At 41.8% G+C, this 23,653-nt stretch overlaps 1 protein-coding gene across 3 annotated transcripts in view; it reads right to left on the bottom strand.

The window, feature by feature from the left end:
• SEMA6A (semaphorin 6A) overlaps window positions 1-23,653 on the bottom strand; it is a 127,339-nt gene that overhangs the window by 14,597 nt on the left and 89,089 nt on the right. For 2 of the 3 annotated variants that reach the window (XM_055301820.1, XM_055301821.1), the window contains exons 12-18: window positions 21,347-21,502; window positions 19,757-19,933; window positions 19,056-19,196; window positions 18,888-18,968; window positions 16,432-16,490; window positions 13,750-13,770; window positions 8,256-8,420 (exon numbers count right to left, since the gene is read on the bottom strand). In XM_055301820.1, coding sequence (XP_055157795.1) covers window positions 8,256-8,420; window positions 13,750-13,770; window positions 16,432-16,490; window positions 18,888-18,968; window positions 19,056-19,196; window positions 19,757-19,933; window positions 21,347-21,502 — 800 coding nt within the window. The remainder of the gene's footprint in view (window positions 1-8,255; window positions 8,421-13,749; window positions 13,771-16,431; window positions 16,491-18,887; window positions 18,969-19,055; window positions 19,197-19,756; window positions 19,934-21,346; window positions 21,503-23,653) is intronic. The other variant, XM_055301822.1, reaches the window with a different exon arrangement.

The raw sequence follows: 23,653 nt of genomic DNA, 5'->3' as shown, positions 1-23,653 counted from the left end.
CAGGAGGATACAAAATTAATTAGATCAAATCTACATCTCTGCCCGTGCTGCTGAAAGAACAATTACAGCCTTCCACATGGGCATCTCCGTCCGTGCCCCTCCTCCCCAGCGCATGCTCACATGGAGACCTGCACATCATCTGTCCGAAAGCCTGGCACCTGACCTGCTTACAATACTGCTTTCCTCGGTTGTTCAAATAGATTCCTCTTCTGATAGGTGACAGGGAAATATTAATGTAGTAAAAATAAATGGTGGCACCCTGGATTATATTATATATTAGAAATATATATTATTTCTTTCTCAGTCTTCCCCAATTTCAGTATCTGATCTCGATGAAAACTCTGTGCCATGCATCCCAGTGTTTTAACTAGAGAGACAGGAGAAGCTCAGATTTGGAGTTCAGTTTGCTTGGAGCTTTACCTTGGATAGAACTCAGAGCTTGGCAAGGAGCATCTACCAGGGAAATGCCGGTGAGGTGTAGAAACAGAGAAGTAGATCCAGAACAGATATAAAGTTCCATTTCCCAAACTTACTATATATATGTAAGCTAATAACCTAATATGATTGAATGATCCATTCGTTACATATCTATCATCCTCTCGATCTGTCTTTCTCTCCTTTCATCCCTTTCCCCCACCCATCCACCTTCCTATCCCCCTCTGCCCACAGCTACAGCCCGAGTCCCTTAGCATAACTTGTAAGGCTCCAGACTACCCTTTCCGTCTCAGGTCCCATTCTGGCCCCCTAAATACCAGATTATTTTAGTCACTGCACACTCCGTACTTCCCTAGCTCCACGTCCTGATCCTGTGGCTTGTTTAGTTTGCAATGTCCTCCTTCCTCTTACCCTTCAGTACTGTTGCAAGACCCTTCCCTGCCCCCCCCCTCCCAGCTCGGATCAGAGTTGTGTCTCCTTTCCTCTTCTCTCAGACCTCTGCTGACTCCCCTCTCCTTTACTTCCCTTACTGACCCTGCCCCACTGGCTAGCCAAGAGGTCACCTGCATGTACCCCGCCCCCCTAACGAAACCATGATTTCCTTCATTTGAGAACTTAGGTTGAATTCAGATCAGCACCCACTGTAACACAGTCTGCGGATAGCACCTTTTGGCTGTTTGTTAAATGCATGAAGAAGGAAACTGAGGCTGCTGTTTTGCTTTTCTTTGAGCTAAGGTTATTGTCACCATCATAAAACAGATTTTATAGTGCTTTCTGGATTCCATTTAATCTCCTTCAAAGCCATGGAAATAAGAAATGGGAAAAAAAGGGAAGCCACATAGTTAAAGAAAAAAATAACATGTTAGGGTAACATAACAGTTGATAAAAACCTGAGGTTAAATACAATTAGAAGGAACCAATAGTTTAAACCATGCTTCTTTTAGGGACAATTTGATTTCTGAGCTTTTCTCACTTTTAAAAGTGGCTTTTGAGTGGCAACTGGGTGGCTCAGTCGGTTAGGTGTCCAATTCTTGGTTTCGGCTCAGGTCATGACCTCAGGGTTGTGAGATTAAGTTGCTGTGGGCTCCGTGCTCTACAGGGAGTCTGCTTGTCCCTCTGCCCATGCTCTATCTTTAAAATAAATAAATTTTTAAAAAAGTGGCATTTGAAAGCCACCATTCAGGGATAATCTTTTAAATTACTCTATCACATTCCAAATGCATGTATAACTTTTAGGGATAATTCTCCAAATGGTAAGATTTTTCACAGAATGAAACTTTTACTTTAATTCCTCTTACATGGGTTTTTCTAGGGTTTTCTAAGAGTTGGAAGACGTAACCTAGAGATTAGATTTTATGTACTCATTGAATAAATTAACAGCAGTCTCTTCCAGTAGGATTGCCAGTTAACAAGTTTACAGAATATCTGGTTAAATTTCAACTTCAATGGGATAATAATGCTTTAGTATAAGTATGTCTCATGCAACCTGTAGGACATACTTACCCTAGAAATTATTCATAGCTTGTCTGAAAATCAATTTTAACTAGGAATTCTGTATTTTATTTAGTAATCTTACTCTGCTACCCCTAAATAATGTGTTTTGAATGATTCCTACAAATATTCTTTGAACCCTTATACACTTTGGAGATTAAAATAGCTTAACAGAGAGTAATAAAAATGATCTGAAACCTTTGTGGGGCCAGTATAGCATTATTTACAAATTAAAATACCAATGGACTACATTTCAAGAATTGTATCTTGTATTTGATTAGCAGCAGCAGTAGCAACTTAGATACTTTTTATGGACTTTGAAGGATAGCTTTCCTCCAATGCTCAAGACAGAAATAAGTGAATTTTAATTCAGGATGCTTGTTGGAGCAATAGCAGTCAATCCCCATCTTTTAGTGTTCTTGGGCTCTGTGCATGCCCAGTCCTACCTGGTCCACTCAGATGTGGATTGTGGGGTGGAAGGAGAAGTCTCCTGTCCTGCTCCCTGGTAGTCCTCCCCATCAAACCAAACTCTCTTCTCTGAATTCTCCAAGACTGCCCTACCGGCACATTTAAAAATGGCTGATGCTATAGGTTTTACTAATAAACGCTATGCAAATTATCAAGAGCTTCAGTCTTTTTGAAACAAAGTTAAGGCTGTTAAAAATAAGCCTGAGTTTGGCAGCACCTCCACAAAATCTTAAACTATGAAACCCACACCCAACATACCTCCTCCCGCCTCCCCGCTGTCCAGTGGCATAGGACCACTGCTGCACTGGTGCTGAAAGGAAGGGCTGAGAAACCCTCTTCCAAGGGCTGTGTCCTTGACATCAGCCAAACTGCCTTCAGTTGTCTAATGCCCTTTGCTCAAGTCTGTGATGAGCACTTTTGCCTTGTTCACACAGGCAGTGGTGGTCAGAGAGGCTTTCTGCTGCACTTTCTTGTCTACGTGTGCTTCGTCTGTCTGGCGGTTTGCTATTTCTTGGATAGGAACCGCGTCTATCTCTAGTGTAGCCTCTAACTTCTTATTGGCATCCAGTACTGTGCTGTGGAGCCAGTAATAAATTTTGCTTGAGAGGCCTCAGAAAACATTTTTGTTATGGTAATGTTACTGAGGAAATGGCAGAGAAAATCTGGCCCAAGTTTAGGAGTCAGGAAAAGAAGAGAAGCTGGTTTTACTCTCTTTACTATGGTCATCACTAATAATTTTCTCGGTATGTAGGATCACCTACATAAAAACTTGATAGGAGCCACAAAATAACTTGACCCATTGAGAGAATCGGGGCACTTTAAAAATCGCCAATCCATTAGATTTTAAGCATTGGAGGCTGTTAAAAATGCTAGAGCAATCGGAGCCAGGCTCCCTGATCTACAGTGCTCACCTAAAATTGGGTTTCTCAGCTTGTTAATGAGTTAAGCCTGGTTCTGAGGGTTTGAGACTCAAAATAGGTAGAGTTTGAATGAGAGCAAAGGGCAAAAAGGGTCAAGTGCAGGTTACCGCCAGGTCAGGGGAACACACTGTTATCACGAGTCCGTTCGGAAATGGAAAAGTAGACAGGTAGCAGGAATGCTGACGGAACACCTGCCTAGGCCACAGCCTGGGAAATAATAGGGCTACAGGTATACTTGGGTCCTCACTGCTGGTCTGGAGAAAAACCTCACCAGATGCTTAACAAGACTAGAATGAGTAGTTTCCCTCTAGTCTAAATCCATTTTTCTCTAAACTCCCACTTGATCAAACTTCTCATCCCCAGTCACAAAGCTCACCAGTGGGAGGAGATATCAGAAGAGCACTAGGTCATCTCATTGCAACCCTCAGAGCCCAGCCAACAGGAGCGTGGCAGTTATGAATCTTGTTCTTCCAAATGCCAGAAGCGATGTTTTGGTAGTAGTTTAATCCTCATTGGACTCCTATAATTGCTCTAAGCCAAAGTAACCCAAACTTTAGTCATTCAGCTGCCAATACCACAGTTTTAGTGATACCAAGGCATCTTACCTAGTAATTTTATACCCTTGTAACACTTCCTGCATTTGCATTTACTTAGTATTTTATTTAAGTTACCTTTAAAATGCATTTCAAGTAGAAACCTTATGTCATTATCATCAATGGGGGAAAAAGGTAACCATAAAAAAATAACTGAAAGCAAACAGCATTAATGTCCACCTAGTTCCAGCTATATGGCAAAACCCCCAGTCTGAAGCCTGTCTCTTCTTGTCAGAGTGGGATAATAGCAAGTGAAGGGAGTTCTTAATCATAAAGCACCAAACTGAGACTTGCCCCTCGACATAACCAAGAAGACTGGAAAGAGAAATGAAAAAGGCATGACCTTGCAGCACAGGGTTCAGTATTCTTGAAGGCCGTGATATCCCTTGCTGTCTAAATTCTGTCACGTAAGGAACCACCTGTCCTACAGGGAGGCCCTACTGTTGTAGGCTACATAGTGTTAGAGGAATCATTGATTAACTCTATCGTCTGGAAACTTCTGTTCAGGATTGTTATGAAGTACAGAGAACATACTCATCACCATACTTTACAGGCCTTATGAATCTTACTGCAATATTATTTCCCAAAGTAAAAATTGCTTACACAAATAGCTTGTACATTGATTAAAATATATTCAACATTTACTGTATGTTTTAGTTTAAATTATTCATTTGATCTCTAATTTAAATTCTGTCTCTACATCTTTTTCTTGTCTGTAATGAGTATATCCACTTGACTAGATGTAATTGATAATATCTTACTTTAAAGATTTCCCAAAATATATAAGCATACTACAGTGCTGGCATTTCCAATCAAATGAGAACATCTTTGTATATATTGACTATTTCATCTGTTTTCTGACAGCTCGCAAGGACTCTATAAAATCTGAAGTAGGGGATTTTCTTGTGTTCTGATTTATTCTTGTGTCCTAACAGCAGCGGTCAGCATTTACATTTTATATTTATGCTACACAGCTCTCTTGGCAGATCAGTACATGGCTAATTTCCTCACATATCTTGCAGTCTTCTTGGAAATCAGGTTTTATGGTATTATTACTTTTGGTCAGAAACAAGAGGCACAGGAGTGGCTATTAATTTTCAGTATTGCTTAAGCTAAAAAAGAAAGCTCTTATTTCTTTTGCTGTGGGAAGGGAGGTGGGGGGAGACAAGCCAGATCTAAAAATAAAGTGGATTTTCTTTCTTATTCATATGTAATTAGAGCCTCTTTGTAACTACTCATTACCACCTCAATAGTTATAGGATGAATAAATAATATATATTTTTAAATGTGGCAAAACCAAGAAAGAAGTAGCCAGGGCTGCATCCAATTTATCAACTTGATGATTAAAGGGCTGGCTCTGGAGGCTCCAGACATCTAGGGACCCAGAGATAAAACAGAGCGGTTGGCTGTGTTTTTACTAATGAATCTAGGGCTTGAAAGATATCAGGCAATTTTAAAGAAAAGCAGCAAGGACAAGAGACATTAGACAAGGCCAGTAGGGTAATGAAGGGCAAGGCCAGTTACTGAGAGAGAAAATTGCTTCATTTTCGGTGATAATGCTTCTGTGAGCCTTACAGGCCCCTTCTCAGGCTTTGTTAGTATGACTGTATATGTACACACAGCGTCCGAATGCTACTCACAGTGTAGAAGGAAAGAGCCTTGGAACATTCCACAGAAGGGCAGAGGGCTTGGGTCTATTATTTTGCAAGGGGGAGGCTGAGAACAATGGTAGCAGAAGGGGGTTAGATTGCAAGGTGAGGATTGGTGCTTTGACAGAATATGAGGGACGCACAGGATTAAATAAAGACGAAAGACACAGCGAGGCAAAGAAAGAAAAAGGCAAGCAAACATACTCTGGAAATGCAGGGCTGTTTGGAGGCCGTGGTGGGAAAAAAGTAGGGTCAGCCCAGTGGTGTCCTGCCAATCCGCAGGGCAGAGCTGTGGGCTCCTTGGCTCACTGGCCTTTTATTCAGCAGCCAAAATAAAAAAGGCATGGGCACTTGACTCCTCCTCAGTTAGCTGGTGAGCGGGACACATTTTCTGCTTAGTGGGGAAATGTGTGATATTTTAGAAACAATTCCAGAGTATATTTAGCTCCTAAAGCCGGGGCACACAAATGTCACATTCCCATGAGACAATCGACCCAGTGAAAAGAGCACCCGCCAGAGGCCCTTGCAAAACCCACGAAACTCTCACATCCCGGGAGATGCTGTACGCACGGATGTGACATCATTAAGGCACCCACATCAGGAAATGAAAAGAAGCGAGGAGATCACAGATTGGGCTAAGTTAGGGGACATCGTAATGAGTCAGAAAAGAAACAAGACTTTTCCAACAGAATAACGCCATCACCAAGTCATACCACACAGTGCTTAGCAAAACAGAACAGAAGTTGAAAATAAATCATGAACAGTAAACAGGAAAACAATTCAAAGCAAAATGGAAATTAAAATCATAAAAATCATGGTAAAAGGAACATCAGGCTACATTTTTTTTTTTTTTTGAAAAACTTTCGGCGTAACAACCCATTGTCATTGCCCCATCAAATACACGATCAATTGCCAAAAACCAAACTCGAATTTGACAGGGCAAGGCAAGGAGTTAATAGCACAAGAACAGTGATCATGTTAAACACCCATGCAATCACCTCTGCCACCATTGTTTGACAATTTGTAGACTGCTTCCAGCTTTGTCAATATTCATAATAAGACCCAAGAGGATGAACGATGCTGAATTTTCAAATGATCTGTCAAAGTGTTAATTGGACTCTTTGATAACCTCCATCCCTTGGGGGAGTTAACGGTTGGAAAAGATTCATGCCACCCGTCTCCGTGAAGTGAAGAGAAAATGATTGTAACCAACAGCTAGAGATTTGGTTGACATAGCTAATGCTTTACTGGAAAAGCTGTTTGGTTTTTCAGAAGGTTACAGTGGGCAAACACAGAGTGATTTTACGGAGCCATCTCTTCTTGAGAACTCGGCCAAGACAACCCATCTGAGGTCTGGAGCCACACATAACAAATAATGGCACATGCGTGGCAGGGCTTGCGGCCTGCCCTGAGAGTTCTGTCCCAACACCGATGAGCCTGGTGCTTTCTCGGAATGGAAAGAATGGGAGTGCCTCCACCTTCAGGAGGCTGCGGAGACAAAAGCCACTCTTCTTAAGATTCAGGGTGGGGAATATGAATGAGAAGTCACGAGGGAAAATCAAATTGACTTTTGACGGGACATGCTCAAGGACAAGTTGAAAGGGCGACACTTCGCATCGTGGCTTGGCGCACAGAGCAGCAGAGCGTACGGTGCTCTCCGGAGGGGAGTCACCAAAAAAGGGTGAAAATCTGGCCCATGCGTCTGCCTGGCAAACATTCTCTCAAAGTAAAGATGGAAATTACGTATATAGAAAACCCTGAGTGGGGGGTGAGGGGTGTGGGGGCCACGACCAGAGACTGGCCCCCAGGGGTCACTGTGGCTGGTCTGCCCTCGAGACTCACACCCCTGCCTGGATGAAACCCTTGAAAACATATAGAAGTAAACAATTCTGAATGAGGGGAAACAGCTCTCAACATAACTGGGCTTTTCAGTCTCTGATTTACAAGACTGTTTTCTGGACAAGTAAAGGCCTCTTCGGTCGCAGCTGCAACTAAAGTAGGATGTGTTACCAGAAGCAGCTACTGGCGAGAAAAGAGAGGACATTTCCTGTCTCTAGTTGAGCAAAGAAAGCAGGGGAGAATTTAGGACAGTTCACAGTAGAGTCCCTTTCATTGAGCGCAGCTTCCTTTCCGTTTTAAATGCATAGCAATTCTGCTTGATTAAATAACATATTTTTTGTTTTAGCTGTTGTCCTCAAAGGGCAGTTACAGTACATCGCAGGACCACGGCTCTATTCAAATTCAGCACCATGCGTGAGTGAGGGACGCCACCAGCCAGAAAAGACTCTGCCCTGCGATTGCTCCATTCACTCATTAAACGGGCCTTCCCATGGGTTACGTGTGCATGCCAAGCGCACTGCATTCCACCCCGCTGTGGAATGGGAAGAGAGGACCCAGATTCACAGAGTGAGCTCAGACGAGTGGAGAGGGATCTGCTTTGGGCCAAGCCGCACCTCTTTTGGATGGAGGAGGCTCAGAGATGTGTTATTTGTTTTGTGTGGTTTCTCCTTGATCGGGGAATAATTTTGGATCAAGCCTCGCACAGAGGATTGGATGGCAGTCTTTTCTGAGAAGCTTTCAATCAGGGTGTGTTGGAGGATCCTTAAACACTGCTACGATTCAGCTGGAAGCAGTTACACAGTCCTCCTCACTTTTCCCTCCCTCTCCCCCCAGAGGAAGAGGCATTTCCAAGGCCTTACCCTTCTTGTCTTGGTGATTACGGGAAGACACCGCCCCCAAAGAGTCTGTGCTGTCAGGTGAATCGAGCAGATCCTTCCAGTCCAGCATTCCTGCCCTAGACTCATACCCCTCTTGAGCCGCCGCATCTGACGTGGTGGTGCTGGGCAAAAGGGAACTGGAGTGCCCTGTTTTCATCACAAATACAGTTAGGGAAAACATCGCTGGAGACCCCCACATTCCCTTTGCTCGGAGGCCAGGAGGTGGACACCCAAGCCGGCTGTAAGACTGAAAGGAGACTGCCCTAGAAATAACAAGCTTGGGTTTTGAGGCTCAGCAGAAGACTCCCTGTGCCTGCAGGTAGAGGATGAAGGGCCAGATCGTATCTCTGCTGCTTGCTGGGTGAGCCTGGGAGATTCACTTAATCTCTCTGGGCCTTGTATTTCCTTGTGCACAAAATGGGGGTGATGTCACTTACCTCCCCGTGTGGAGAGGATAGAGTGACATAATGGTGAAAAGTACTCAGCAGTGTCTGACACACAGCACATGCTCAAGAAATAGTAGTGTCCTTCTTTGGCATTCCCCTAGCACCACTAAAGGCAAGATGTGTCCATTCTGGAGGACACCCTTTGTGACTGATGGGGCTGGTTTATGGTAGTGGATGAGCTTCTCGCCTGTTAGCAACAGCTCAGCTGTCCTGAGCCCTTCTCCTGGAGCCTTTCTCATGGACGGGGTGTCTAGTTTTCAGCTTCAACTCAACTTCACAGGTTGACCATTTCTAGAAGAGATGACTGCTTTCTAAAGGGAGCTACTCACAGCACCGCTTCCCTGGAATGACAGCCTCAACTGCCCCTTGTTGCCATGGCTGTGCCTTCTGCAAAGTCAGTTTCATGGTTTCGTGACTCACTCTTGGGAGAGTTTGTTCTTGAGGCCATGCAGACTGATGTGATTCAGGTTAGAAAGGGATAGCTTTTTGAGACCCAGAGGGGCCTACAGCCTACCACAAGAAAAGAATGGCCAGGTTGGGAGTTACAGTAGAAACTCCGAATACTTCCTGAGAACACATTCCCGAGCTTTCCTTTCATCATTCCACAGGGTTAAGTACAGGTCACACCAGGTGCTTTGAGGGAAACTGTCACAGTGAGTTAAAGAAGCCCCACTACCTGTTTTCTCTGGTAGAAATAAAATTTAACTTCTCCCTGATTTCCAAGTAGAATCTTTGGCCTATTAAGCCATCTTACCTATAGCCACCTCTTGGACAATGTTTGAAAAGACATCAAGGCAACTACTGTGAATATGTGATCAGCGCCTCTGGTAGAAAGTAGGACAGATTCAGAAGTGGCTCAAACCTTGGGCTGTGATCACCATGTATGTGATAAATAAAATACTGGTGACCAGAAAGATTATGATGAACAATGCACTGCATTCTTCTTTATCACAGTTACTATAAGAAGTTGGGTTTCCAGGAGACTTCAGTACTGCCCATAACAGATGACATATGTAAAGAAGACAATGGGAAAAAGCAAACGAGCCAAGTGGCTCACTTAAATTATAATGATTTCTGTGGAAGCATCACTCATAAATGCCACCACAGAACTTTGGTAACATTTAAGAAACCTCTTTCTATGTAGAGTTTGTTTGGCCTCCACGCAGCTTCAAACATTGGCTTTGTTGCACATAGTTGGGTTTATATCCAATTGTTAAGAACATGTTGATTTAAAACTAAAGAATGTTTGCATTCTAGACTTTCTGTTCTTTCATTTCTGGGTTCCACAGCTCATCTTATAATACTGATAAGAGAACAGGAGTAGGAAAACTAAGCGGGACTTGGAAATGCAGAATTTTTTGACTTCTTTTTTGCTTATATCGAGGTCTAAATCATAGCCCCTGTTTTCTACTCCTGAAGTCTACACTGCTCTTAGGCAATATATGGTCAGCCTAACAGAGAATTCAGCACCCAGCATAAGCAAACTATTAGAAATTGTTTTGTAGGGAGTTAGAAAGGGGAGAATGAAAAAACAAAACAAAACTCTTTTCTCCAAGTAGCAAGAATTTCTTTTACCTGAATTGATATGCATTTTGAGTACTTTCAATTTAACTGTGTTCAAGGGGCAATTTTATGGTAATGCTCTAAGTATGGTTTAGGGAGAACATTTCTTAATACGATAATCTAGGGGAAATATATGCCTAAGGGGCACATTCTCCGTCAAAAGATTTCCTGGACCATATGCTGCAAATACATGGAAAACTCATTGGTAATGGAAAGCTATGGCTATGAGAGGAAATTAATGTGGACCAGATGGTAGTTAGGTAGGAAAATGCTTTACACAAATGTGAGAAATCAGCTCCTTCCTATTGCTGAAGTGTTAGTCTAATACCCACCACATCCCCTTTTTCTATATGTAAATCTAGAGAAACCATGCATCTGATGTACTCAAAATTAAAGAAAAAAATTGAGCAGCATGAGGTTTGTATTCTTTTAAACTTATGCTTGAGGATAGGCAACACGTGTCACTGGTGAATCAGACAGAGAAAGCAATACTTGATTCTCAAAAATTTTAGAACCGCTTTGTAAGAGCACCATAAAGTAGTAGTCCTCAGTTTGAATTCAAAGAGGTATATTATTATTACTATTTCTCCAACCTTAAAATATGTTACAAGGAAATAATTTCTCTTCTTAAAATCACTTCTAACCAAAGCAAAGATGCAAAAATAAGCATTTATTTGTGGATATGGTATTATAGGTCAGTAGATTCAGAGCCTATGATTTTGTCTGTTAATGACTTATGAAAGGTCATGTTTTAATCACTGGAGCTTATGATGTATTCTTTTTTTATTTTTTTTTAATTTTTTTTAAGTAATCAACCTTTCCATCCAATGTCAGGCTGGAACTCATGACCCGGATATTGAGAGTCGTACAATGTACTGACTGAGCCAGCCAGGTGCCTCTGATGTACTATTCTTATAAAATGCAAAGAAATAGATTTTAGAAGTTAACTTTAATATGCATCATATCGTTTCTCTATATCTACAAGTCTGTGATTCCAGAGGTTAGAGACCCTTCAACCCACTATTACCTATTAACAGTGATTGTAGCCAATTAGACATAAAACAAGAAACACTAAATCAATACGAGACAGAGAGAGAGGGAGGGAGAGAGGAAACAGGGTCCAATTCACTAAAAAGGGGTTCTTGGGATGTAACTACTGCGGTATAGAACTTTCACCAAGGAGAGTGTATGGTTTATTTTAATGATTCCTTTTTCTGAGTTAGGCAGTTCAAGTTTTAAGGCTTTCTCTATGAGCTTGCACTCAGCCACTGAACATTTTAGGAGGACATGCAAAGGACACAGCTAGGAACAGTGGGTGCGTTTTGGACTTTGTGGTTGGCTTCCTAGCCTATATCCATGCTCAATCTGGTCTTTCCTTTGATGGTAGAAATACAATGTGCGTAGTCCAAATCCCCGCAGCATATTAGGCACTCAACACATATCTGCTGAGTGAAATAAGTCTATTCTAGGTTTTTTAACTCCAAAATAAACATCTCTTGGACTAGTTTGTGAAAAGAAAGTCTCCTATGTTTTTGTAAGTAGTGTCTGGACCATTTCTTATTTTGGTGATCAATCCTCTAAGCACCTCATACTGGACAGACTTAGCCTCAAACGGACAGGATCATTAATTGAAAGGACAATTTTCACTCCTCTTCAGTTTCATCCCAGAAGCCACTGATCAAGAGCTGAAGGCAAACAGGCATTATCCCTTAAAATGTTAATATGGAGGAATGAATAATTTCCTTTCCCTTTGTAAAGGAAATAGGAGAGATCCACAGATTGGAAGGTGATTTGTGTTCATAAAAAGCATCCCATCGCTTAATTATTCTTTCCATATGAGAAATTACCTGGGAGTTGAAATTGGTCTTAGTCCAGTTGATGAATGCTGGGGAGGTTCAATTAGATTTAAGATATGAATTCCTCAGTCTCTGGTAAAGATTATTCAATTATAGGAAATGATTGCAAAGTATGATAGTGGAGGAGAGCAGATGCTAAGTGGATTCTCCTTCTGAAGGGTGAGCTAAGCTAGATGACATCTGCCTTGCGTCATCGATGAGACTAAAAGTGGATGAATTCTGGGGGCTCATCTGCTCTACATCGCCACCCTTCACCAGGGGCACAGTCGGGAGAAGCCAGAAGTTGTTTCCTACATCCGCCCAGCTCACTCGGGCCCGCATAGTATTTGGGACTTCCAAAGAGGCTTTTTATTTCTACAAATTAGACACAGGGAGCAAGCGTTTCCGTAGAGCTAGTAAACACATTTGCAGCCACCTTGAACTACTTCTTTGAATCCTAAACCTGCCTTGTTTACTTTTCTTTCCTTTTTTTCTCTTCCTTTCTCTACATTTAAAGACTGTCCTGGAATTGTCACTGTTACATATTTTTATAACACAAAAGCTATAAAATATTTGTGCATCAGTGAAACTCTTAGTCCTCATTCCAATACAAAACTTAAATCTGCCATCACACGTGTTTTTCATATTTAAAAAATAACACATGAATAGTTTACCCTATAAACATTTAGGGAAACTCTGAGAAACAGCAATGGAACAGTTGAAATCAACTACATTTCAACTTTTCTTATCCAGAGCTCAGAATATTCTGTTTATGGACTTTATGGCTTTGTTTAATGTAGTGCCTGTATTTCAGGGCAGGAACAATGGGATAAATCCTGTTTGCACATCATCTCCACTGCGTCACACTTCCTTGTATACATTCTGAAGAACTCTCACTGCAAATATGTCTAAATATTCATACTCTTTGTGAACTTAAATTTCGATGGCTAATTTCCATGTGATGTTGGAAGGGTTTGCCTCAAGAGAACTGGTATCTGTATGCTGTATAGATTTTTTTCCCCTGCAGAGGGCATTGCCCTGAAAGTCAGCGTTTTAGGGAATGGTACTGTATCAGTTAAGAGCTATGGTCTACTACTTCTAAGCACTATTCTTTTATCTTAGATATACTTATGTCCAAGAGCGATTTCTTCTCCCTCAAGAACTCATTAAATATATTCACTAAATTCCCTAAGGTTGGCGAATTTCATGTTATGTGGATTAAAAATGTAGGAACCAGCCTCATATGTCAATTATTTCTCACAGGCAGTAATTTTTGAAGCATTATGAAACTGATAAATAATTTTAGTGAATTGGTACCCTGAAGTAACAAGGAATCTGGTCCATGATGTTTAGGGATGAAAACTATAAACTACCACAGGATGAGTGGCTTGAAATTACAAAAAAAAAAAAAAAAAAAAAAGAAAAAAAAATCCGCAAACTGACCATATACTGTGTAGTAAGACATTTCATGATCTGGAAGAGGAGTTGAAATGTCTATAAAAAAAATAATGAGGATAAAAAAATTAATTAAAAAAGAAACCTAAAGTTTGAAAATACTCAAGAGGATTAGTGAAACAGGGTTTCCCACATAGATTTCCATCGATTTTAAATTATGAGTAATTTCTTCCTTACCATTCAGAGCCACGAAGGAATCTGGAAGACAAAAGGGAGGAGAAGGTTACTTAATGTTGAACACTCTGCTTAGTGTGACTTACATAATAAGTAGGAATGAGCTAATACAGAATTATGCTAACATATGATCCCCGGTACTAAGTAAGTGCTTTTTAATTTCTGCTTGTAACACAAGATGCTTTATATTGGGTCCGATTTCACACCTTCCTATCTCTTCCCTGAGTGAAGTTTCCTCAAAGTCACTGTTTTTGTTGCCAAGATTCAGAGAAAAGGCAAGAGGTAGTAGAAGGGATGGGAACTGCAATTATATGTGATTCTGGGAATTTAGGCTTTACTCTCTAGAGGGATGTATATATGGGTAAAATAAGTGACACCTGGACCACACTTAGAAAACACTTTTCTTTACATTCTCTTTTACTTCATCCTCTCAACCATCCTGTGGGGAACGGTCCGGTATCACAGTGTTCTGAACTCAGCAGAAGTTTTAGTTAGGAAATTAAAAACCAAAATAAAAACAATCACACACAAATTTAGGCAACACACACACACACACACACACATACACATGTGTGTGTGTGTGTGTGTGTGTGTGTGTGTGTGTGTCTGCAGTGTGTCTGGGTCAGATCACTGGTTCATTCCGCTTGCTCCTCAGTCTCTTGACACAGACACTTGCCAATTTCCTCATTTTCCCTTAAAATCCTGTGCAAAAGTCACTGTGCACCAACTCTCTAAATCCTCTGAATGCTTTTATGTGAATAGGTATGTCTAACAGAAATAGGTCATGCTCCAGTGGGAGCACAGAGAGCAGAAAAGCCACTAGGAAAGGCAACAGAGGGTCAGTTGTACCCTCCTGCCCTAAGCCAGCCCTTAGTGCTTCACCAGGGGTGGAGTTCAAGGTTAGGTAACACATGAAAGCACAAAGACTTGACCCCTGAGACTGAAGAGTAATTCACTGGCTTGGGGCCTGTGTTAGATACGGAGGCTTGCCTATGTTCCTTTGCCCAAAAACACATGTAGTGTGAAGCCACTGGTGTCGTGGACATGTGATAGAGACAGGAACAACCATTTTCACATTTTTCATGTGTTTAGTTACTCAGTCCCAATTGACACCCCTATTTTCTACAGATGCCCAGGCTTCCAAATCATTAAAATAGGAAGAATATTATTCATTGAAGTCAGCTAATTAAGTTTGCACACACACACCAGAACTTGTTTCTCTGAAAATGGAGCCATAAGGCACCAACATGATTAACATGATTTAAGATCCACTGATCAAACATCAAACTGTTTCACTGCACACAAGGAACACAGGTCTTTTGGTTATGACACCGTCTCCTCTGTGGATTTCTTAACTCATACATTTTGTGTTTGAAGCCCTAATAAGCTTTTGCCAATATGTAATATTTGCAAACAAAAAAAGAAAGCGAAGAAGTAGGAGATGAGGCTACCTGTTGCCCTCTTTACCTGATTATATTTGATCTCCAAAAAAAGGGAAGGTAGGAAATTGAATGGTACCTTAGATTTTGAAATTTCAGTACTCATGGCAAAGATTGAGAGTTTAATCCATGATTTTCTTTTTTTTTAAGATAGATAAATTTGTTTATTTATTTATTTATTTATTTATTATTCATTCATTCATTCATTCATTCATTCATTCATGAGGGACACAGAGCGTGTGCGAGAGAGGCAGAGACACAGACAGAGGGAGAAGCAGGCTCTATGCAGGGAGCCCGATGGGGGACTCAATCCCAGGTCTCCAGGATCAGGCCCTGGGCTGAAGGCGGCCCTAAACCGCTGAGCCACCCCGGCTTCCCGAATCCATGATTTTCATTATGGAATTAGATATCAGAGTAATGCTGTTCCAGTCCCTTAGGAGCTATTTTTTGCGTGCCTCTTTGAGTCTAAGCTTCCTGGAATTCATCATATGTAATGTTTAAAACACTTCAAACTACATATTTTCCAAAAGAATGGCATTATTCTCTAAATTGGCATTAATAAACATTTTAAGGAGAATATCCATGTTAATCAGATCATAGGACAACTGGACAAATGTCTGACCAGGATCTTTTATATGAAGTTAGAACTAAAATGTTATCATTTAATAACTTTGAAATGAACTCCAAAGTAAGCATAATAGGTTAATTTCTATAAAAAGGGTTATTTTGAGTCATCTTGTACTTAGTGGGTTCTTCCTGAAATCTTTTTCTACGGCAAATGGTAATAGACATAAATCTAATTAAAAGTAATTACTTTTATTAGTCGATATGTTCAAGAAGAACAAAACACTCCCATTCAATTAAAAAGCTAGAGTACAGCAATCAATCTTCTTATTATTTGGCTAAAAATTATGGTGTAATAACACATTTTTTTAAAACAACAAAACCAGTTTTTTAATGGAAATGCTGATCTAATGTACTGCTCTGCTATAATTAATATCCTCTAGAGTGAATTGGTTCCATGGCATTGTAACAAGGAAATAGGTGCCAGCATTTATAGCAACAGCACTGACGACACTGGCTTTCAAACACAGTTTTCTTTATTTGATATTTAGAAGATATTTCTGTTACTTCTGCCTGTCTTAATGCCAGCTGCACCTAGTTCCACATGTGAGGTAATGTTTCTAGGCCATCCGATAAAAAGATCCTTGCACAAAGATGAGCATGGATACAAAGCTTTACTTACTGTGACAGTCTCCCAGGCCATCTGTATTGCCACGTTCTATGTCCTGTTCAAATGTCAATCTTAAAAAAAAAAAAAAAAAAAAAGGCAGGGGGAAGAAACAAATTCAATAACACAAGTCATTACTCCAGAATGAGTCTGAAGTTAAACTACAGAAATGAACACAGTTTGATAAACTAAATGGCAGGTGCAAGAAAAAGTAGATAACAGCTGGAAAATTTCTCTCGTAAGTTTAGAGAAATGAGTCTTATGTGCCTCTCCGAAGAGAAGCCATGGTTTAAGCAGTTAATTCCGATATTATTCAGGGAGTTAATTAGTTTGCGGATTATTTATATCTTTCTTTTACGGATTCTTTGAGCATTTCTTAAACATTTAAAAAGTTTGGATGTTAGCCTAACTCTTTATAAGTTGATATAGAAGTCTATAATTTTTTTTTTTAAAAAGTCTCTTCCTCTCTACTTTTCCTTTGACTCCCAGAACTGCCTTCCCAGACTTTGTTTTTTTTGCTTAGAAATAACCTGTATAACAAAGTGTTCAAAGGAACAAATGGCTGGTGGGCATGTAGCATGCTCGAGGGGCTGGGACATGGTGGTGCATTGTGCTGAGACCACCTGAGACTCTGTGGCCCTGTGACTGCCACACTGCCCTCCTGCTCTACATGCTAACTTTTCTTTCAAGTCTACTTAGTTACCATTGGGCTGTACAGGCTGTTTAACAAGACCAATCTTAATATACCTACGTTGATTTTTAAAATAAATGCATTGGAATCATTCAGAGGACTGTCCTTTTTGGGGGGAGCTCCATGCTGCTTCTCACAGGATCATTAAAACTTTATTTTGCAATTGCCTTTAGACTTTATTTTATGGACCATTTAGGAAAACTATCTGGAAAGTTACACCTTGATCTAATAATTCACCACGTTTGTTTTCCAGTGTTGTTTCTGTTAAAAATCAAATTTATATAAAAAGGATAAAGGCTTTCAGTGGTAGTAAAAGCCACCCTCCATCAGGCCCAGAAGGCAATTTTCCAAGGAGAGGGCCACGTGTTTGGAGCAATGAAATATATATGTGGATCCTTAAGAAAACAATTCTGGAGTTCACATGTTGACTTAAAAGTTATTTTTTTTAATATTTTATTTATGCATTACAGAGAAATCACAAGTAAGGGGTGCAGAGGGAGAGGGAGAAGCAGATTCCTGGAACCTGATGTGGGGCTCGATCCCAGGGCCCTGAGATCATGACCTGAGCTGAAGGCAGACACTTAACCAACTGAGCTGAACAGGCACCCTGACTTAAAAATGATTTTTAAAAATCAGTCTTATTACCTTCGGTCACACCTTGACTATAGAAAGGAGACAGGTCATTTCTTAGCTTCCGTCAATGTGATGTGTGATCCTCACTCCTTCACTTCAAGGGTTCTCATGAAAAGATGCAAAGCTCTAACACTAGTATGTCAACATTGCTACTTGTAAAGCTGATATAATAATATATAGTGAGTCAACCCTTTGCATTAGTCAGATTTCCAGGTGAGACTTTAGAGTTGTCATGAGCTGTGTCTGTGGGAATACTTTTCCCTCAAATTATGCATGTGGTGGTCATCAGATTTGCCCTCCTGCCTGTCTAGCTATTCTATAATAGGAGAGGAGGCTCAGAGAGATGCCAAGACGATTCTTTGCCCTCTTGGATCTGGGGATGTTGAAGGAATGGCTCGGAACTGTGCTGCCATATGGCACCTTCCTTGAGTTGCCATAGCTTGTCAAGGACGTGCACTGGATTTCCTATCCACTGAAGTAAAAACGAAAAGGAACCTTTTAACTAATGTCATCTCAGCATTTAAAAGCTGAGGTAACAATTTTTAGCACCAAAATCATGGGCATGATAGACTGATCTGATCAGCTATGATCTGCTGGAGAACTGCCAAGAATTGATTGACTCCCTAATGAGTAATAGGGTCAACTGTTCCTCAGTGCAGGAGGATGGTTTATTGGATGCATACACCACACTTGCAGTACAAATGCAGTGCTTAACAAATACTCTGCGATCTCTCCTCAGCCCTACATGGTCAATTAGAGAAGCCAGTTTTGCTATGGCCAGACAAACCACAGCACTAATCTAATTGGTACCCTACTGCCCCCTTTTCTCGGCTGTTCTTACACTGTAGTGATCAAGGCGTGCACCTTCTTGTCCCTCTCTCCAGGGAATACTTAGAAGCCCACTGTGTTTCTTTGCTCTGTGTTTTTAATCAGTCTGGGGATGGATGATTAATCAATTGGAAATCTGCCACATGCGATGTCGGGGTGTTCTATGAAATGGGAAAAGGAAGGAGAATGGCTGGCAGCTCCATTGATGAGGTTTGTGCACAGAAGGCTCGGTGGCAGTGGTGTATGAGAGCACAGTTAAATACGTCTAGGATGCATAGCAGCCAAAGGCCACTTTACACTTACACCTCAGGCTCCTTACCTGCTGCTGGGTGACAGATGGGCACAGGAACCTGCTTCCTTTACCCACCCACAGTATGGGTCTCTGGAGGCGATACAGGTTCTGCAGGAAGAGCATGACAGTGAGCTACCCAGGACTCCTTTCTAAGCAGTGGGGACTTCCTAATGTTCAGTGAGGCCAAATACATACTTTTTACACTTCCCGTGTCGTTCACACCGGCCAAGGGGAAGCTTTATCACGCAGGTGGAGAATGCAACATACAGAGAGCTGCTTGCTTTGTCCAGTTGCATGCCCATAATCCTCTTGTCCTCTACTCCATCATAGCTGCACCTAATTTATAAGGCAGGGTAATAGCATTCATAGTCTCTCTTGAGTCTGTTCTCACTTTCCTGCCACCTCCTCCCACCCTGCCTTCCAGCCCACGAGGTGATAGCTTCTTTTTTTAAAAAAAGATTTTATTTATTTATTCATAAGAGACACATAGAGAAAGGCAGAGACATAGGCAATGGGAGAGCAGGTTCCCTGTGGGGAGCCTGATGTGGGACTCAATCCCCTGACCCCGGGATCATAACCTGAGCCTAAGGCAGATGCGCAACCACTGAGCCACCCAGGCATCCCCCATGAGAGGATAGCTTAATCTCATCTCACTAAAGATGAGACATCCTCTAAGGTGTCCTCCACTCCCCCACATGTGTGTATCCATATAAGCACACACATTATTGTCGAGCAGAACATAATGCCTTTTATATATTAAAATTTTTTTTTACAAATAATGTTAAAAGTCACCTAAAAATGCCTGAAACTGAAGTCTGCTGTCATCAGATTTTCTCTGAATGAAAAGGATCATAACAACAAATAATTACTAAGAAACAGCCAAATATTCTACGTACTTTTCTGGATTATAAACGCTCATCTCCTCCAGGAAAAGGCTGTCATTTAGGAAACCACTGTTTCCTATCCTGGCCAAGAACTTCAAGATGATTCCCTTCTCTGATCCCAGGAAAACCACAGTGTGATTCTGATATGGCCCAGCAGCAGTGTCCACGGCAATTTTGGTCAGGCGGTATCTAAAATGACAGGATCACAGTTTTTATCTCTTTGTTGGTCTGTCATTAAAGGGTCCCCTTTTCCACTTCAAACATTGTGACATAGCTCTCTAGTAATAACTTCAAGAAAAATATATGCATATAGATAATGTTCTCAAGCTGTTCTGGTCCTTCATTTCCACATGCAGAGCATTAGTATGGCTCCAAGGGGAGGAAGGAGGTATGTATTTGTGGAGGCCAAGTCACATAACCATCTGAAACCACTCAGCAATGATCTCTTCCATGAGCAGCAAGGAAAGGCTGAGGTCTCCCAGGAAGAGGAGAAGAAATACTAACTGAACTCATTTAATATTTCACTTAACATTGAAAAGAAAAGCATCAGCTACCAGTTTTCTGTACTCTTCCTCTGAGGCGCAAAGCCTCGTCAAAAAAAATGTCAGATTGGAAAGCTTTCCAAGTGAATATAGAGGGGCTGAGAGTACCGAAGGATGGGAAGGTGGAGTGCTGATGGCCTCTTGATAAATAGAAGGATGTGCAAGCCAAACGAGGTCCACTTAGAGCCATAGATGAAGGGCAGCAGTCTTGTCATATGCCTACGATAAGTTCTATTGGGCATCATCTTTCTCGGGTATCTCTCAGCTGTTCACCACTCCACGAATGCCTTGTCTGTGCCAAGCACCTTGGCAGAAACCAGAAAACATGGACCATCCTACAAGTTATATACCACAGTTTCCATCTTAGGGGTAAGAGCCATTATAGTACTTTAAGATCTTTCAGTAAAGTCACCGCTTAAAAATGGTGGTAAAGTTGAATAACATTTTGTTTGATGATTACTGCAGTAGGAGGGTACTTGGGAAATCCCGTTGAATTGTTTGGAAATAAGCTCTAAATAAATACAAGAAGGAGTAGTTAGTGCTATCACAAATGTCTAATCAATTATCCCTTCTCTTCTGGCCATCCCAGCAGATTACAAATGGTACAGTATGAATCCTTCACACTAGCATACTTATGCAAATGTTGCATTCATCCCTGGTTTGTTTGACAACCAACAGCCCAGGGGTGTGCTTGGATGGAATCTGGAACATGTTTCTGCAACCATATCCAACCAAACAGGTATCCAAATCCAACGATTGGTTCTCCTTCACTGCTTTTCTATAGAAGACTCTAACCCGGAAGAGTCTTATCTTCGTTACCTCTAATTATTGGCATGTGTCCAATTAGCCTGAAAATATCAGAACTCTTCTCACTGGGAATGTGGTTATGGGGGTTTTGTGGCAGGCACCCAACTGGCCAGCATTTCATAGCTGACTCAATGCCCAGGATAACAGAAGATGTTTGTGCCATTTTAAATCACGATCCACTGATAGGTTCTGTGAGCATTGAGATGGAGTGGGGAAAAAAATCCATTTAGGACGTGATTTGCTTGACACCCACCTGACCATCGTCCTGAGGAACCATGGCCTGTTGATGACAGAAGGCACAGCCTCATCCATGAGTGGGTGTGTTTTGATGAAGTTCAGGGTATCATCAGGAAACTCATTGGAGGTTGCGTATTTTTCTAAGGACGAGGAGCCAGCACAGCAACCTGGCCTAAAAAGAAACAAAGCGAAGGAGCTTTTTTCATGCCTTCTGGCAAGTTCTTTGAACGAACTGCTTCCCTAAGCATCTGGCAGGAGGGAAAATATACCGTAGGCTGAGAAGAGGAAGTTGAACAATGCAGAATGCCACCAAACAAAATATGCTTAGCTTTTCTCCCGGCCGACTCCTCATTCCATAAAGAAGCTCCAGCCAGGGCATTTCAGCCTCAGTCGGGGGCAGCTTGGCTTCTGCCCAGAAGCACAAACAAAACCCATAAACAGTGACGGAGCTTAAAATAAGTGGCGAAGTATGTGCTTTGCACAGGTGCCAGAGACCACTCTACCTGTCCCCAAACCCTGCTAGAAGTCTCTCGAGGCATTTGCTGTGCAAAAGGAGAGAACGCAGCTAACTTTTGCACAAATGCAGAAAACAAAGGCGTTCATAAAGCCACGAGCCAGTCCATATACCAGCAAGACTCACTGTAACCATCTCTTATTACCTGGGGGTCAGAGAACCGATGGGTTTCATTTTTACTGTTTTTGTTTTTCTTTGATTTGGGCAGGTATGAAAGGCCAATTACACTGAAGAGTCTCTCCGCAAAGGTCATTTCTTTATTTCTGAACAATGACAGTGGAAATTCATTTCTACAAACAGTTCTATGGTTTCAGGAGTCAAGAGACAGTCTAGTAAGGTCAGCTCAGGGCAACATCGACAACAATCCTGTGCACACCCCGGCCCTGCCTGCTGGTCCAGGAGAGTAAACTGGACCCTGCTAACACTGGCATGGTCTGGCCTCACATACACATCACTCTATGGCATGAAACAAGCCAGCTCCATGAAAGCCTCCTAATGTTGGTGAGAGGAATGAGGAAGCATGTGGAAGGTTGGAGAGAAACATGTTCCAACTATTAGAAAGTCAAAGTATGTAAAAAAAAAAAAAAAAGAAAAGAAAAGAAAGTCAAAGTATGTGTCGTGGGGATAGCTGATGGACACATGTCTTTACACAGCAAGGGAGACATGTGCTGTAAGTACGCCCTGAACTCCTTTCCTCAAGCTTAACCCCCCCTTCCCGCTATTCTAAAAAGTAGTTAACATTTCCAGGTAGTGACTTGTAGAGACCCTCTCTGAGGTTGCCATAGTGTGCTTTTTTGCACCTAGTCTGCTCTCCGTGAGTAGCAGAGTATATACACACAGCAGATAATTCAGATAATGAAGACAGATGAACCATAGAGGCTCCCCCCACCCGACCCGCCGCCCACCCGGATACAGTGGTTCACATTATCGAAGTCAATTCAGTTAAACAAACTGGGCTATTTTGTGTGGGGGACTGGGGGTTGGAGGAGGAGGTTGGAGACCAAAAAGTTAAGATATTGGGCTTCTTTGCAGAAGTCCACAAATGCAGTGGAGGAAGCTGGCCCCACAGGGAGGTTTCCATAGCACTTCAATGGCAAGGGCTCTAGTGGGAGTACACAGTGCATGCCACAGGAGGAGGGCAGGCACAGGGACGGTGGGGGGAGTTTCATTCTGTCCCACTGAAAGAGAATGAATTCGCTGGTTTAGTGTGAAGATTTCATGGAGGTCACACAGGACCAAGAGGTCTCTGCATTGTCCTGGGACAGCCGGTTCCCCATGAAAGCGATTCTGGGGCACATGTTGGTAGAAGGATGTGGACCCTGTCTGGATCCACAACAGACTAAAATTTGGTAGAGTAGAGAAAACTTGATGGTTCACTGTGCCCACTGGTCTCTACCTGCCCCCACCCTGGAGTCCTGGACCCAGCTCTGATCCATCCTGGTTACAGAATCCAGGGATCACCATTTATATTTCACATTTTATTAGGGTATAAGGACATGGGTCTCTGTATGAGGGACGGGGAAGCAGGGTGGAGCAGTGGAAATAATCTATTCAAGTCTCCAAACTTCCACAATACACATTCTCACTCTCTGGGCCTCTGTTTTCTCAACTAAACACCAGCAGGGCTGGACTAGATGCTTCCCATCTTCCTATGATTACGTTGGCCAAGCCCCTGGGATGGAGGTAAGTAGAAGACTAGAGTGTCATTGTTTTGAATATAACTATAGGTAACTCTGAGTTTTGGTTAAGGGGATGAAGGCAAATGGCCTCGTAGGGCTTTCTGTTGTTCCAGGATTTGTATCTCTGTGG

Source organism: Nyctereutes procyonoides, unplaced genomic scaffold, assembly GCF_905146905.1.
Source record: "Nyctereutes procyonoides isolate TBG_1078 unplaced genomic scaffold, NYPRO_anot_genome, whole genome shotgun sequence".
NCBI lineage: Eukaryota > Metazoa > Chordata > Mammalia > Carnivora > Canidae > Nyctereutes > Nyctereutes procyonoides.
Note: the sequence above shows the minus strand (reverse complement) of the source record. Positions and strands in the feature narration are given on the sequence as shown.